General features: G+C 43.3%; 1 protein-coding gene across 3 annotated transcripts; it reads right to left on the reverse strand.

The window, feature by feature from the left end:
* Window positions 1-548: 548 nt before the first annotated feature.
* LOC118964966 (carnitine O-palmitoyltransferase 1, liver isoform-like) lies at window positions 549-16,070 on the reverse strand. Of its 3 annotated transcripts, none has more exons than XM_036981466.1 (19): window positions 15,999-16,070; window positions 14,853-14,997; window positions 14,551-14,693; window positions 14,248-14,419; window positions 13,903-14,007; window positions 13,603-13,740; window positions 13,419-13,496; window positions 10,659-10,766; window positions 10,419-10,506; window positions 8,861-9,056; window positions 8,192-8,380; window positions 7,764-7,869; window positions 7,507-7,623; window positions 6,927-7,091; window positions 4,786-4,917; window positions 4,234-4,386; window positions 3,978-4,091; window positions 2,701-2,793; window positions 549-1,802 (listed from the first exon to the last, which is right to left on the reverse strand). In XM_036981466.1, exons 2-19 carry the CDS (start codon window positions 14,991-14,993, stop codon window positions 1,716-1,718), a joined length of 2,325 nt encoding a protein of 774 aa, XP_036837361.1. In that variant the 5' UTR covers window positions 14,994-14,997; window positions 15,999-16,070; the 3' UTR covers window positions 549-1,715. The 3 variants fall into 3 exon arrangements, with proteins under 3 accessions (XP_036837361.1, XP_036837360.1, XP_036837362.1); XM_036981465.1 differs by lacking the exon at window positions 15,999-16,070 and adding an exon at window positions 15,687-15,920; XM_036981467.1 differs by lacking the exons at window positions 10,419-10,506; window positions 15,999-16,070 and adding exons at window positions 9,801-9,885; window positions 15,687-15,916.
* Window positions 16,071-16,669: the final 599 nt, after the last annotated feature.

The raw sequence follows: 16,669 nt of genomic DNA on the forward strand, positions 1-16,669 counted from the left end.
GCACATTTAACATTGTTGTTAATAATGAATGTGTATATTCATATACACTTCTAAAGGCAGTTAAGACAGTGTTTGTAATGACTTCAAAAGCTCTTGAGTAGAGCAGTAACAGTAGATATGAGTTGCGCTGCGGGAAGACTTCTAAAGTTCAGCCCGTGGCTACGTATCATCAGTCTTCAAAGTGGAAAGCCACAACAGGAAATATGTGTCAGGACCTTAGCAGTGTGGTAGTGCAGTGCTTTTCAGCTGTGGACCATGACAGGACTTGTACATCCACCCGTCAAGGCATTACCTGCCAGGCTTCTAGTAGATTACAGTCTCGGGGTGAAGAGGACGAAGGAGAAAGGCCAAAGGGAACGTACTGGTATTCCAATTAAAGAGATCCATCTTCTGGGTTAGAACGACTATGGTAGTCGGGCTGACATCAGATCAAAGTGTATTGGTAGTGTACACAGTTTATCAGATTTAATAGTGGGTGCAGTGAATTGCTTGTGTTACTAGTTCCTGACAGTGCAGCAAAAATGTCAAAACAAGTATACAACTATTAATCCACTGGTAACATACACTTTTATTTTGGTATATAGATATATATAAGCTGTTTTACATATTTATAACGGAACAGGTAGCGCTATCGTCTTAGCAACAAAGGAATCCCTTCTACAGCAGACATTCATATTGCTATACGATATTTAAAATACTTTTGAAATTCAAATTATCAAGTTTAAATATTTGCAATTATACTTTACATCTAACAAACAAAACTGTGACGTGTAATGCCTCATGGTGCAGTTTGAAGGAAGTTGAAGGTAGTTCTGTGAGGCATTGCTAACGAGCGTTAGCGCAATGACTGGAAGTCTATAGGTACAGCTAGCAGAGACATAAAAACGGCATCCATGAGTTCATGTGCCTCTGGGTAAGTAGAAAAAGGGCTCAATTGCCAAAATGTAGCACTATCCCTTTAAGACTTTACCAACTGTATTTATACTGTAGTACATAGAGGGCCGGTTTCCTGGACACAGATTTAGCACAGTCCTGGGCAGAAAAACATGTTGAAAGAAGAATATCCATATAAGGTGCTTTTTAGTCCAGGACTTAATGTCCGGGTCTGGGCAACCGGGCCTTAAGTATGATCCTTCAACTGTCACTAATCAATACTATTGAAATGTGTCAGACTCTAAGGCTGTTACGGTGTCCAGCATCACCTGTCCATGGGAGTTGTCCTAGAATGGATACCGTACCCCTGCCAACACTCCTTTACTTGGTGGTGCACAGAGAGCAACGGTTAAAACAACAACTGATATTAAAACCCAGAAACCAAAATGCTTCTGCGCTGTTCAAAAATACACAGCTAGCAGCTCAAAAAGAACTGCACGCAAGACAGCGGGCGTACTGTAAGCGCTGACTGAAATGCTCACTTCACCTCTCCAAATCTCACTTCAACTACCACAGTGCATTAAGGCACCAGCACTTTGAAATGAGCTGAGTGTAACCTCAACCTAGGACAACGCATGACAGCATGGGTCTGTGAGTTAGCATGCAATACACAACTTAAAATGGAAAAACAACACTCCTATAAATCATTCCTATACACTCTTATTTTGTTAATATTATATGATCTTAAAACACATTCTAAAATCATAACACAGCATTTCATCTGAGTAAGCCTATGGAAGAGTTCAAGTTGAGGTTTTCAGGTAGGGGGGGGAGGAAGAAGATCACGCCAAGGCATTTGCATCCAGCTGAAACAAGGCCAAGATGTCGAGCATGGCCTGTTTGATGAGGTTTCCAAAACGATGAGAGTCCTATTGGACAGAGAGGAAACTAGTTAGAACGGCCACGTTCTACAACAAGCTGATAGAACAGCCACGTTCTACAACAAGCTGATAGAACGGCCACGTTCTACAACAAGCTGATAGAACGGCCACGTTCTACAACAAGCTGATAGAACGGCCACGTTCTACAACAAGCTGATAGAACAGCCACGTTCTACAACAAGCTGATAGAACGGCCACGTTCTACAACAAGCTGATAGAACGGCCACGTTCTACAACAAGCTGATAGAACAGCCACGTTCTACAACAAGCTGATAGAACAGCCACGTTCTACAACAAGCTGATAGAACAGCCACGTTCTACAACAAGCTGATAGAACAGCCACGTTCTACAACAAGCTGATAGAACAGCCACGTTCTACAACAAGCTGATAGAACAGCCACGTTCTACAACAAGCTGATAGAACAGCCACGTTCTACAACAAGCTGATAGAACAGCCACGTTCTACAACAAGCTGATAGAACAGCCACGTTCTACAACAAGCTGATAGAACAGCCACGTTCTACAACAAGCTGATAGAACAGCCACGTTCTACAACAAGCTGATAGAACAGCCACGTTCTACAACAAGCTGATAGAACAGCCACGTTCTACAACAAGCTGATAGAACAGCCACGTTCTACAACAAGCTGATAGAACAGCCACGTTCTACAACAAGCTGATAGAATGGACACTTTAGAACAGACACATTCTAAGGCAAACTGATACAAAATAACCTACATGGACATGCAGTTGGTATCAATAGTGGCTGGTCTGCCATGAAATTCAGGTCTGTATGTTACCCAGGCGATAGCGACGTCTTTGTTTCAAGTGAGGACAGCGGATTGAAAGTAACATTCGAGATAGGCCGTGTGGATCAGCCAACTCACCGTCTCAGGACTCGAGTGCTTGCTGGAGATGTGGAAGTTAATGAGGTTTTCTCCCAAGATGATGTAGGACACACCATATCCATCATCTGCCACCTGACACACAAAGAGAGAAAACACAATCAGCGTGTGGAAAAGGATTACACTGCAGCACAGAGATAATCACACTATATCCAACTGGATTTTCAATTGCTAAAATTAGAGAAAACTTGGGCCCTTTAAGAAGAAAAAAAATAAAGAAAAAATGGTTTTACAGGCTTCCCCCCACTATTTCGCAGATTTTACAGAGTTACAATTTGAATTAATTAGGCCCCTAATCTATGGATTTCACATGACTGGGAATACAGATATGCATCTGTTGGTCATAGATGCCTTAAAAAACGTGGTTGTGGTTTGGTAAGAAGAATGCCCCTTACCCTACAGGTGTGATGACTACCTCTGAGGGTTTAAGAGCTTGAGGTAGTCACCTCATACAGGTACTGGGGAGAATGGCTAGACGGTAACACTGTCCTTCTCTCAGCACATATCCAAGCTGCATGCTAAAGTTAAAACTAGACTTGGATTCCTCTATCGTAAATCACTCCTCTTTCACCCCAGCTGCCAAACTAACCCTGATTCAGATGACCATTCTACCCATGCTAGATTACGGAGACGTAATTTATAGATCGGCAGGTAAGGGTGCTCTCGAGCGGCTAGATGTGCTTTACCATTCGGCCATCAGATTTGCCACCAATACTTCTTATAGGACACATCACTACACTCTATACTCTTCTGTAAACTGGTCATCTCTGTATACCTGGCGCAAGACCCACTAGTTGATGCTTATTTATAAAACCCTCTTAGGCCTCACTCCCCCCTATCTGAGATATCTACTGCAGCCCTCATCCTCCACATACAACACCCGTTCTGCCAGTCACATTCTGTTAAACATCCTCAAAGCACACATCCCTGGGTCGCTCCTCTTTTCAGTTCTCTGCAGCTAGCGACTGGAACGAGCTGCAACAAAACACTCAAACTGGACAGTTTTATCTCAATCTCTACATTCAAAGACTCAGTCATGGACACTCTTACTGACAGTTGTGGCTGCTTTGCGTAATGTTTTGCGGAGGATTTTTGAGCACCAGGATGAAGAACACAGACAATAAGATTGTGCGATTATGTTTTAAGGCGGCATATCACTCCCGAATCTGGTCTGAAAACATCTGCCAATCTTTAATGCTACTTTAAAGCCTAATTGATTTTGAGTAGAGGGCCCTTTTGAGGTCAGGCAGGGAACTCACCGGACCAAAGCCTCCCCCACTGGACACATACTCCGGGTGTCTGGCCAGGTCAAACAGCTCCACCTGCTGGAGGGGAGTCTGACTGGTGGACAGCCTCCAGGGCTCCGACAGCACCTACGGGAGAGGACACACACACACGCTTTCACATACAAACCTCTCAAAGGAAAACTAACTGTAGAAAAAAACACACAAAGACCTCCATTCCCACTTTAAAAGACCAATAGTAACATCCACAAGTCAAAATACTGCATGTGACCTCTTTGAGGAAGGCCGAGTCCTCCCCCAGGTACTTGGAGACCACGTAGAGACAGAAGAGGTGGCGGTCGATGCCTCCTCCAGTCATGGCCAGCCGGTAGAGCTGCTGGTGTCTCGTCGCAGCTTCCTTCAACAGTTTCAGTCGCAGCTCTCTCTACAGAGAAGACAAGGAAGGGCAGGAGGAGACAACATGAAAAGGAAAGGGGCAGACATATTCAGTTGCACAACTGAATGCATTCAACCAAAATGTGTCTGAAACAGAGTGGTAAAGGGGTACTAAGGAAAGGTGGACTGTCTCTTTTGGCCACACACATCCAGATATCACAATCTAACCATTTCTCCCATGAGCAAAGATATGGAAATAGTTGGTTGCATTTTTGGGTGGCATACATTTTTCTGTGTGTGTGTGTGTGTGTGTGTGTGTGTGTGTGTATATATATATAAGATTTTTTTTATGCCAAAAAATTGATATATTTCATGAGGACTGACACACAACTTTTCAGTTCCTGTAACGCTCACAGATCCACCATCACAGTTGAACCAAGATCCTTACCGGGTTGTCTTCCACCATGGAGCGGGCGAAGGCACAGGTCTCCACGGTGCAGGAACGCACCGTCTCTGTGCGACCCTCTCGGAACATGCGTGTCATGGACGCCTCGTACGTTAGACAGAACCTCCCCTTGTCCTGGAAGACAAATTCAATTTCATCAAATTTAATAAAACATTTATCCACTCAGGGGTGAATAAGGAAAGTCAGGTAACATTATTTTAAGAGTAAAGACTCAGTTAACAGCCCTGTAATGTGTGGTTATAACATATAACTAGAGTAAAGACTCAGTTAACAGTCCTGTAATGTGGTTATAACATATAACTAGAGTAAAGACTCAGTTAACTGCCCTGTAATGTGGTTATAACATATTATAACTAGAGTACAGACTCAGTTAACAGTCCTGTAATGTGGTTATAACATATTATAACTAGAGTAAAGACTCAGTTAACTGTCCTGTAATGTGGTTATAACATATTATAACTAGAGTACATACTCAGTTAACAGTCCTGTAATGTGTGGTTATAACATATTATAACTAGAGTAAAGACTCAGTTAACTGTCCTGTAATGTGGTTATAACATATTATAACTAGAGTACAGACTCAGTTAACAGTCCTGTAATGTGGTTATAACATATTATAACTAGAGTAAAGACTCAGTTAACTGTCCTGTAATGTGGTTATAACATATTATAACTAGAGTACAGACTCAGTTAACAGTCCTGTAATGTGTGGTTATAACATATTATAACTAGAGTAAAGACTCAGTTAACTGTCCTGTAATGTGGTTATAACATATTATAACTAGAGTACAGACTCAGTTAACAGTCCTGTAATGTGGTTATAACATATTATAACTAGAGTAAAGACTCAGTTAACTGTCCTGTAATGTGGTTATAACATATTATAACTAGAGTACATACTCAGTTAACAGTCCTGTAATGTGTGGTTATAACATATTATAACTAGAGTAAAGACTCAGTTAACTGTCCTGTAATGTGGTTATAACATATTATAACTAGAGTACAGACTCAGTTAACAGTCCTGTAATGTGGTTATAACATATTATAACTAGAGTAAAGACTCAGTTAAGTCCTGTAATGTGGTTATAACATATTATAACTAGAGTACATACTCAGTTAACAGTCCTGTAATGTGGTTATAACATATTATAACTAGAGTAAAGACTCAGTTAACTGCCCTGTAATGTGGTTATAACACATTATAACTAGAGTACATACTCAGTTAACAGTCCTGTAATGTGTGGTTATAACATATTATAACTAGAGTAAAGACTCAGTTAACAGTCCTGTAATGTGGTTATAACATATTATAACTAGAGTAAAGACTCAGTTAAGTCCTGTAATGTGGTTATAACATATTATAACTAGAGTACATACTCAGTTAACAGTCCTGTAATGTGTGGTTATAACACATTATAACTAGAGTACAGACTCAGTTAACAGTCCTGTAATGTGGTTATAACATTATAACTAGAGTAAAGACTCAGTTAACTGTCCTGTAATGTGGTTATAACATATTATAACTAGAGTACAGACTCAGTTAACAGTCCTGTAATGTGGTTATAACATGTTATAATTAGAGTACAGACTCAGTTAACAGTCCTGTAATGTGGTTATAACATATTATAACTAGAGTAAAGACTCAGTTAACAGTCCTGTAATGTGGTTATAACATATTATAACTAGAGTAAAGACTCAGTTAACAGTCCTGTAATGTTGTTATAACATATTATAACTAGAGTAAAGACTCAGTTAACAGTCCTGTAATGTGGTTATAACATATTATAACTAGAGTACAGACTCAGTTTTTCTTGCTGGCACAATTGATTATTGTCATGTTTGGTTAATAAATAATAAAAGTATTATGTTTGTTATAGCTATCGTCCTTGTTAAGGAGGATGTTTATCTCATCAAACTACAGATTGTTGACAGCTACTTACAGCATCATCTCTTAACACTGGTATTCATTCACACATCCTAAAGAAGCTACATTCCAAACCTGGGTTTTATTATATCAATCCTACCCTCCTTCCTTCCAATTGGCTAATCAGCCAACGGACTAATCCAATCAGCTGATCCTCTTTACTGTTGCCAGTCAACAGGGGCAGAGATAAGGACCCTACCCTGAAGTGAGCCAGCTGCAGGGCGATCTGGATGAATGCATCGGGGCTGGTGCGACACTTTTTGATCAGGCCCTTCCCGAAGCAATTGAAGGGGATGATGTGGGAGTCGACGTCGTCTGCCAGGGCCTTGGCCACCGTCAGAGAGCTGGCGATGGCCGTCTGACACTGAGGCACCGCACACGGGGAACAAAGACACTGAGAATCAGCCCATTTCACTTGGGGTCTCTGATGTGTTTGATCAAAGAGCCTCAGTTCTTGATTTCATTTGAAGATTTGAGATGAGACAGTTGAAGGGGGGGGGGGGGGGGGTCCTCAGACAGATTAGAGCTCAGGTGGCTTAAAGATGTGAAATCTGAAGGTATTTCTACTGTCTAATCTATCATCACACTTGTACCAAACAGACAGGATCACTGGGGATTAGATTTGATCATTATAACAATCAAACAGAATGGAAAGGCCTGTGTGTGCATTACTGATGTGCATTAATTGATGACAATTCTGAAAACAATAAATCACGTTTGAAAAGGGGAACATCCCTACAACCTTGTAGTTTAACCCAAACCCCCCTGTGGTAGGCTACCTCAGCTGGGATGTTCCACTGCAGCCTCTGAGGGCCTGGGAGGGACGGGTGGGGGTTTCCTTTGCAGTGGCCTTCCTCTGTGTAACCCAGCTTCACAGGGTCCATCGACAGCACGTGCTACAATTGGACAACGACATAATTTAGAGACACGCAGCATTTGTTCTGCCAGCTAGCGATTCCTGATAACCGACACAGATAGACACACTGTAAACACGAACACAATTAAAGAAGCAGAAGAGCTCTACTCTGCTAGCTACCTCCCAGAGGTGCCCTATGATGGGGGCATCTGCCCAGCTGTGCTCTGCGTTCAGACCCATGGTCCCGTTCCTGAACACGATGAGGTTGAAGGACTTGTCAAACCACCTACAGAAAAACACAAACCAGTGCTTGAGGATGGAGTAAGAGACAAACTCTAGTATTTCATTATAGAATATTTATTCATTATACAAGCATTTAAAAGTGATTTAATTCATAAGCATTCATAACATTTATGAAAATGTCTATTTATAAACATTCAGTAACATTCATAAGTAGTTAAAACAGCTTATTCTTGAACATTTTTGTAAAGGGTAATCTGTAGAATAACCGAGGTCTCAGGTAGATTATAATAATAACATTTAATTTGTAGAGCGCCTTTCCCACACTCCCTGTGCATAACATGAAGGATTGGAGCCCTCGGTCTCACCTGTCGTAACATTTGCCGTGCAGCAGGGACTTGGCGTAGCTGTCCAGGGATCGGACAGGATCCTCAGCCTTGTAACGCTGTTCTGTGTCGTCCAGGGTCACAAAGAAGGCAGCCTTCTCCACAGTGTCCAGGGCCTGCTGGTTCCTGCCCTGTCTCAGGTAGGCCTCGCGGGCCTCTGCCCAGGGCACCCTGCCAGGCGGGGTGAACATACCATTGAGGAAACTGTTTGATCAAATCATTTATTACAGACAGTGGATTTTCACACCGCCTTCAATAGTTGGGTTGATCCAATTCGGTCTGTTTCGGGGTTGGGATTGACGTGGGGTATGGGGGGGCTGTGGGTGATTGTGTTTACATTTCTGTGAAATCCTCATGTCTTATTCATTGTTGGATCCAAATGTACTATATTTATTGAATATTATATGAATCCTATAATAAATAAAAAAAATTGCCAATTCGGGTGCAATCATTTAAGTTAATTTCTCAGAAACGATTTCACAACAATCTGAGATGGTGGGTGTTTGTTAAGGTGTCTCTCAGTTGGGTTGAGCATGGCTCTTGTAACGGGCACTTCCATTCCAGCTGGGCTACCCATAGGAAAACGGACACGTCGCGCTAGATAAAAGCCTCTGCTAAATGGCATACATTACATGTGTAGCGTTAGCGTACCTGTCCCCAGCAGTGAGGGCGGCCAGGCACTCCTCCCCTGGCTGGGGTTCAGAGGGGTCAGCCAGGATACGCTCCATCTGTTGCTCTACGGCCCTGGGCGACAGCACCTTACCGTCGTAGAACATGGGCACCTTGAAGTAACGCCCCCGGTGGTACACCACGATGTGCCTGCTGTCCTGCATATGCTGGATGGTGTCTGGACAAGCACAAGGGTAGAGAGGGACAACTTTGTGTAACTTCCAACTAAAACCTAAACAAGAATATGATTATGGCTTAAAAGGAACTCTGATAAACTATTCACACAATGTGGACCTACTGAATAATTAGCACAACAAACAGGTGGAAACTGCAGTACTACAACATGTGTAAAAAGGGGTTTTTCTAGCAACTAAGACAGAGTATCAAGCAGATACCTTAGAGAGACTAAATGTGCTTTGAACTGTTGTTTCAAGAGAAAGACTTGTGAGAGTGGCTCTAAAGCACAAACTATGGTTGATGTAATTTCCAAGCAGCAGTCAGAACTGCAGTGGGATTCTTTGGCATGAAACAAAAGTTAAAAAAAAAAAAACACACAGTGAAGAGGATTGCAATGAATCATGGGAGTCTATGGGGGGGGGGGGTCTAATTCAGGACACTTTGTAGCCTCGGTCAGAAAAAAAAATAGCCTGTTTTATTCCAGGGCCTAAATAGCCAATCTGTTATGTCAACTTGGCATTGAGAAAACAGCTCCATCCTGCGATGCCAGTTGGCCTGTATGAAAGTGCACATTGCCTGGAAATATTTGTGCAAAGTCTGTGTACATTTAATGTTCACGTTGCTAAATAATAAAATGATAAAATAATCTGTTTAATCTGAAATTGGTTACACCAATTTGGTTGGTTGTTACAACTGCTTTAGTCTGTGTGATTGAGAGACTGGGGAGGAAGAAGTGGCCATCTACCTGTATCTACGCCTGGGATACGACTGGTGTTGAACATACGCTCATATTGCGCTGAGCACATTGGAATGGTATTTTGAAGCATGAGCTGAAAGGAAAAAAGAAAAAAAAATGAAAAATGACCAAAGCACGAAAGCCTGCTCTCCTAGAAACTGACGGGAGGGGAGCTACAGGGGTGGGGGGGGGGGTGGAGGAACCAGAACGGCTCACGGGAACATTTCTCCCACGGAAGAGAAGAGAAGAAAGACAGATGGGTGGGGATTTTTAAAAAAAATAAAAAATTGAAGGGCATGATTGGAGGGGATGGGGAAGGGTTTGAGATAGCTGGTCCTATTTCACCAGCATGTTACAGACTTGAGAAATATGGGTCAAAATAAACTATATTTCTGTACAAAAACACTAGGTGCAAAAACAGTCATTCCAGTAAGGACTTACAATCACTTACAGTGTCAGACAGTACCAACCAGTTATGAATGCAGGCCAAATGGGTGATACACCAGTTTGTTTTTAATGGAACATGCTGGTGAAACAGGAAATCCCTGGGGACAGGAATGGGTGGGAGGGATAAGGGGTGAGCTGGATCCAAAGTTGGTCTGTGACAATAACGCTCCCTCCTCTTACCCCGTTCCAGGCCTGGGAGGCGGGACGTATTGAACAAGCGCTCCCATTGGGCGGAGCAAAGAGGAACTCTTTTATCCAGTGCAAAGAGCTGCACCAGAGAAAACATCCCGTCCGCAAGTGTGAAACAGAAACAACCATATTTATGTCATTTGGTATTAAATACAGGAGGGAAGAGGAACACACATTGTGGTCATAAAGCAAATAGATAAGAAGCAGTGACCAAAAGTGAAGGCTATTTACCGGTTTGATCTGCGCTCGGTCCAGCATTCTCCTGTACAGCATGATGGCATGGATAGCATTGCCTGCCCGAGCAGCCTGCAGACTGGTGGGGAACACATACAGGAAGTCCTAAGAGAGAGGAGTGAGAATGGAGAAAAAGATGACAATCACTGAATGAATGAGAAAAAAAAAATCTACAAGGGATAAAGAGAAATATTGCCAAGAGAATCTGATCAAATAGAGTCTGATGAAATTGCCAAATTGGTAAACATCCATAAACAACATATAATAATATTAATAACAAACTTATCAAAGACAGTACAGTATGAAAACAGGCTAAAAGTGCTTCTCCAATAGAAATCCCTGATCATACCTATAGGCGATGTCATGGAGGCGTTGGCTAGCTAAGCTCATGAGTAGAAACACGTCATCGGGTCTAACGGTCGTCTCCGGCCGAACTGAGCATGTGCAGGCTGTCCTCTCAAAAGTACTCCTTTCATATAACATTTAAAAAACGCCACTCGCACATCTGAGCTGTCTTTGTTGCAGGTGCATGGAGACAGTTGAATAAGATGAGAAAAAAAGAAGAAACCTGCACACGGCTCTCGCTAGCGTCACGGCTCTCGCTAGCGTCACGGCTCTCGCTAGCGTCACGGCTCTCGCTAGCGTCACGGCTCTCGCTAGCGTCACGGCTCTCGCTAGCGTCACGGCTCTCGCTAGCGTCACGGCTCTCGCTAGGGTCACGGCTCTCGCTAGGGTCACGGCTCTCGCTAGGGTCACGGCTCTCGCTAGGGTCACGGCTCTCGCTAGGGTCACGGCTCTTTAATAAGCTATACGTTTCGGCCATCGATATGATCCCTGCAATCTCTCATCAATGTCCTCTCTGGACTAAATCCTAATTATGATAAGTGTACCATATTACATATTGGATCGTTAACATTGCAGTTTACCTATAAAATGGGCTGACTGGGCAGCCCAAAATATATAAATGAGTTCTCCACAATAAATTTCAAAAGAAAACTAGTAAAAATAGACAAGATCCTGCAAACATGGAGTTAAATACCTGTCAAATTATGGGAAAATTGCTCGCAAAGTTCACTGCTCTCGCTAGTATAACTGCACTCGCTAGTATCCCGCTCTCGCCGGTACCTACCCCTCTCGCTAGCATCACCGCTCTCGCCGGTACCTACCGCTCTCGCTAGCATCACCGCTCTCGCTAGCATCACCGCTCTCGCCGGTACCTACCGCTCTCGCTAGCATCACCGCTCTCGCCGGTACCTACCGCTCTCGCTAGCATCACCGCTCTCGCTGGTACCTACCGCTCTCGCTAGCATCACCGCTCTCGCTAGCATCACCGCTCTCGCTAGCATCACCGCTCTCGCTAGCATCACCGCTCTCGCTAGCATCACCGCTCTCGCTAGCATCACTGCTCTCGCTAGTCTTCCATGGCACAGAGTATATAAAACAATGCAAGATTCAAGACTATTGTACAGAATTCTTGCAACCAACAAAATGTTGAATATTTGGGGGATACAATCATCGCAGCTCTGCAGATTTTGTTGTGAGGATACAGAATCAATAGACCATTTGTTTTGGTATTGCCCTCAGGTAGCCTGTTTCTGGTCTCAGGTTCAGGAATGGCTGAAAAATCAGAACATTCATCTCAAATTTACCCTAGAAATAGCATTGTTGGGAGATCTGGAGAGACCAGGTCAGTCAATTACTAATCTTCAACTCGCAATCTGTGGATTCTATTCGATTAGATAAGACTCAAAGTGTGTTAGACATCACAACATAGTTGAAAGATATATGGTGCATAGAAATCTGAAGAGGGTGGCCAGCAGAGATAGGTGGGATGGGCTGAGGGGAGCTGAGGGTTAAGATGAGGAACTGGAGACAAGTGGGAGTGGAGTTGCTGACTGGGGGATAGAATGACAGTCAAAGACAAAAGTAAAAAATGATATTGCCTGAGGCTGATGCCGCGCAGGTGCTTGTACACACGCATATACACACACGCATATACACACACGCATATACACACACGCATTCAAATGCACACTAGTGCACATACACACGTAAATATTGCCACACATGCACCGAAATGTATCCAGTTGGCCTTGCTGTTTAGATTACTGTTGTCCTTGATGTCTGTTGTTTTCCTTTGGTTTTCTCTTTTGTTCATTTTGTTGGTTTGGGCATTGGGAGACGGTGGCTTGGGAGGGTTTTTAGGTGTGTGTGGAATTGTGGGAGAGGTTTTTTTTCAGGGGGGGGGGGGCTATGGGGGGGTCTTGGATGGTTGAGGGGCAGCTCTCAGGAACTGTGGGGGGGTCTTGGGGGCCTGGTGGTTGGGGGCTTGTCGGTGGCCGACAGGTCGCTGGTTCAAGATCAGTCAATGTGCCCTGGTTGCTCCTGTGAGTTGCTCTGGATGGGAGTCTTTTAGATGACTGAATGTAATGTAAATGTTAAGCAGCTTCGCTACAGGTAGATTGTATATTTTAATGTTTTTTGACAAAAATTAAAACGTGTCACTTTCACGAGGTTGGAGAAATAACATGTTCAACTACTTAAAGACATTGGCTCCAATCTAGGTTGTGCCTTTACATTTCGAGAAAATAAATAACTTTTGAATAATTTTTCACTTCTCAAACCCCAGCCTGGTCTGTCTGGTTTCACAAGCGTTTCCGGAAGTCTCGTGATGTTGCGCCCCTGGGTTCAGTAAGTCTGTGATATTATTACATTCCTAGCAGCTTGATTATATATAATGCTAGTTCTGACTCTTACCATTGCATAGTAGTTGCTGTTGACCATGATTGGTCCACGGCCTCTTAGGTAGATGTACTCTTCCCACCAGTCACTGACCTGAGAACAGCAAGAAGATGGACATGTCATACAAAAAGCTATGGAAAATGAATGAAGCCATCTAAGAAAATCGGATGAAAACAATATTTAATTAAATGTGACTTACATAGTTTGTAGCCCACCAGGATTTGAGTTTCAGGTACCACTGAAGTTTAGGACCCAGGCCTTTCTCAAAATCCTTGGCAAGACCCTCCATCCTCAAGTACTGTTCGTCGTCCATGAGCGGATGGGCAGATTCAAGGTACTGGCAGAGGAAACATGTACGACAATCTAACATTGCACACCTTCAGGAGTTCTATAAAATAGCCACATTGTACCCCTCTAGTAAATGGTTTGAATTATTATTATTATAATATATATTTTTAAAGATGGTTAAGTGGAGCTGTGTTTTGTTTCTGTCACTCACTCTATTGATGGTGTCTTTCACCGAGGGCAGAGGGAGCTGTGGTAACGATGTCTGGAAGCTGTACAACTGGGGATTCCGCCTCCCGGAGAAGATTTTCACCAGTACCTGCACTCACAATTATGGGTTGGTCTGTTAAAGGAGAAGTCTACCTTCCTTTTTATTTGATCATATATATATATATATATATATATATTTTCTTTCCACCAGTCTTCTGTTTATTTGGTCTGGGGGAGATATCTCTGACATATGATCCTTCTAGGTATAATATTTCGGTAGCCCCCACCTCTACCCGGCATTGGTTCCCCACGAGGCAACAACTGACATGGTCGTTTGCGGTCGACTCACCAGCCAGATGCGTGTCCTCCATGACACGGTGCCGTGATTGGCGTACATCCATCCATGCCAGGAGAGCAGCCACTTGAGTGCAGTTCGCATGGTGAAGAAAATAGCCACCCAGAGCCCTGTGCCAACTAGCACCCCGCCAACCACCTGCTGTTTCTCAAAGGACATATAGCGACTGCAAGGAGAGAGGCAAAGCATCACTTACTGGCCATGAACATCAGGCCATTGTCATTTTATCTATGGTGATTCTATATTTTTTTTACAAAGTTTAGTCAGCATCATTGGGATAGCGAGTTGAGACTTTACCTAACAGGCAGGTGAGCACCCACTTTGGTGAACAGTGCCAAGGAAGGGTCAGCTTGGACGTACTTTGCCCTCCCCATGTACAGCCCCACCACTAACATCAGGCCGGTGGGACTGCCAGGGTACACCCCGGTCATCACCCCATTCTGTGGAGGAAATGATATTCATCTGTTTTTAACACATCAACGTCACTGTTGGTTGTATTTACGTGATCTGATGTTGTTGAATGTCTGTATAACTTGGTATTGCCTGATGGCAAATTTCCTTTGAGACAAAGTTTGAATACAATTTAAGTGTTGGAGCACCTTGAAGCGGATAAACTTTTTCTTCCAGGAATGCAGGCCAGACAGGTAGATTTGTCTCAGGGCCTCGTGGCTCAACTGCAGATCAATGCCATCTGGAGAGACGGTGAACTGGAACGCCACGGCCTGATGAGCTTCTGCCATGACTCTGCCAGAGGTATTATACAGTCGAAAACACATGACAAAACATCACCAAAACATCATCACATGATAAAAACTGAAGAACACAGGCAACTAGAATAAAAATGACCTTCCCTTGGAAGCTACTTATGTAGAAAGGACCCACCCACTCATGAGCTACTTAGAAAGAACCTTCTCTCAAACAGATGTGACAAGTGGGTGGGAAACATTTGTTCCATTCAGTGAGCAAAAATCTAGTAACGTGATGGTGTGATAAAGCAGTGCTATTTGAGTTTGGCCAATGACAGATGCGCAGCACGACTGCATTAAAACACAGCCTGAAACGCAACCAACCTGAATCAACGGAATCATGGTCTCCAAGCAAGATATCAGCACAGACAGAAGGGGTTAGTTATAAATATATTTGATGTCAGCTAACGTTAGCTAGCTAACGTTAATACCGGATCAACTTTGTGAATTCCAAGGCAGAAAGATACTAGCCAGTTGCCTTGTTTGGTTAATATAGCTAGTTGTGACATTCATCCGTTAACTAACTGTCCGCGTATACTGCCATTAGCTAACTAGCTAGCTAACGTTAGCTAGCAGCAAATTGTGGGAAGCGCTGGCTATGTTAACGTTAGCTAGCTATATAACGTTAGTCAGACAGCTAGCTAGCTAAATAGTTTGATAGCAGGTGAAATCAACAATCAAACTCACGTAGTATCTTCAAATAGCTCCTTTTCAAATATGTTTTAGTTCAAAATCATTTCAGCAGCGATTTCAACGACACGCTGGGTAGTAGGCTACGTCGGACGCTCTGGCACGTTCCAGGGGGCATATTCAAGGCTGACTGTCTATCCCAAGGGGCCACGGTTCCGGTCTAGATCACGGGTTCGACTGCTCCTACAGTTTGGCTTCGGTACTGCAGTTTAACTGACACCCGTCCCAGAAAGCGAATTTCCATACACGACCACATAGTGAAGTCAGATTTGAAAATGCATAATAAAGACACTATGGGCAGGAGCTCACCAGAGATGAGTACCAGCACCTCACATTTTCTCCTGTTCGTCTTGTAGAATGTTAGCTCAAAAAGTATTGTGGAGCTTGTGCACCTAAAGCTTGTACCAGAACCTATTTCAGTCCAAGTCAAGCACTGCACTTTAGTCATCAGCATTGTGAACAAAACATCCATTGAATTATTCAAATAATTGTCACTGACGCAGATTTAAAAAATGTATCACTCACCGCCAAAGATATTAAACATCCAATGTCTGCCATGTTTTTGGATGACGTAGTCGCTGTTTGCGGCACGGCGGGTTGTCCAGTACCTGCCTATCCTTTCTTTGGATTGGTGGATACATCTCATTAGTGTATTTATTTTTTTGAATATTTGATGAGGGTTAACTGCCTCTATTAAATTAAGAGACATGCTATGCTACCAGCCTCATGCCATTGTAACAGTATAGCTTTCCGTCACTCTCCTTGCCCCTACCTGGGCTCGAACCTGGGCTCTGCACACATCGAGAACAGCCACCCTCGAATCATCGTTTACCCATCGCTCCAAAAAAGCCGCGGCCCTTGCAGAGCAAGGGGAACAACTACTTCAAGGTCTCAGAGCGGGTGAAGTCACCGATTGAAACGCTATTAGCGCACAACACCGCTAACTAGCTAGACATTTCACATCGCTTACACTTTGTTTA

This window comes from Oncorhynchus mykiss, chromosome 6 (genome assembly GCF_013265735.2).
Source record: "Oncorhynchus mykiss isolate Arlee chromosome 6, USDA_OmykA_1.1, whole genome shotgun sequence".
NCBI classification, from domain to species: Eukaryota; Metazoa; Chordata; class Actinopteri; order Salmoniformes; family Salmonidae; genus Oncorhynchus; species Oncorhynchus mykiss.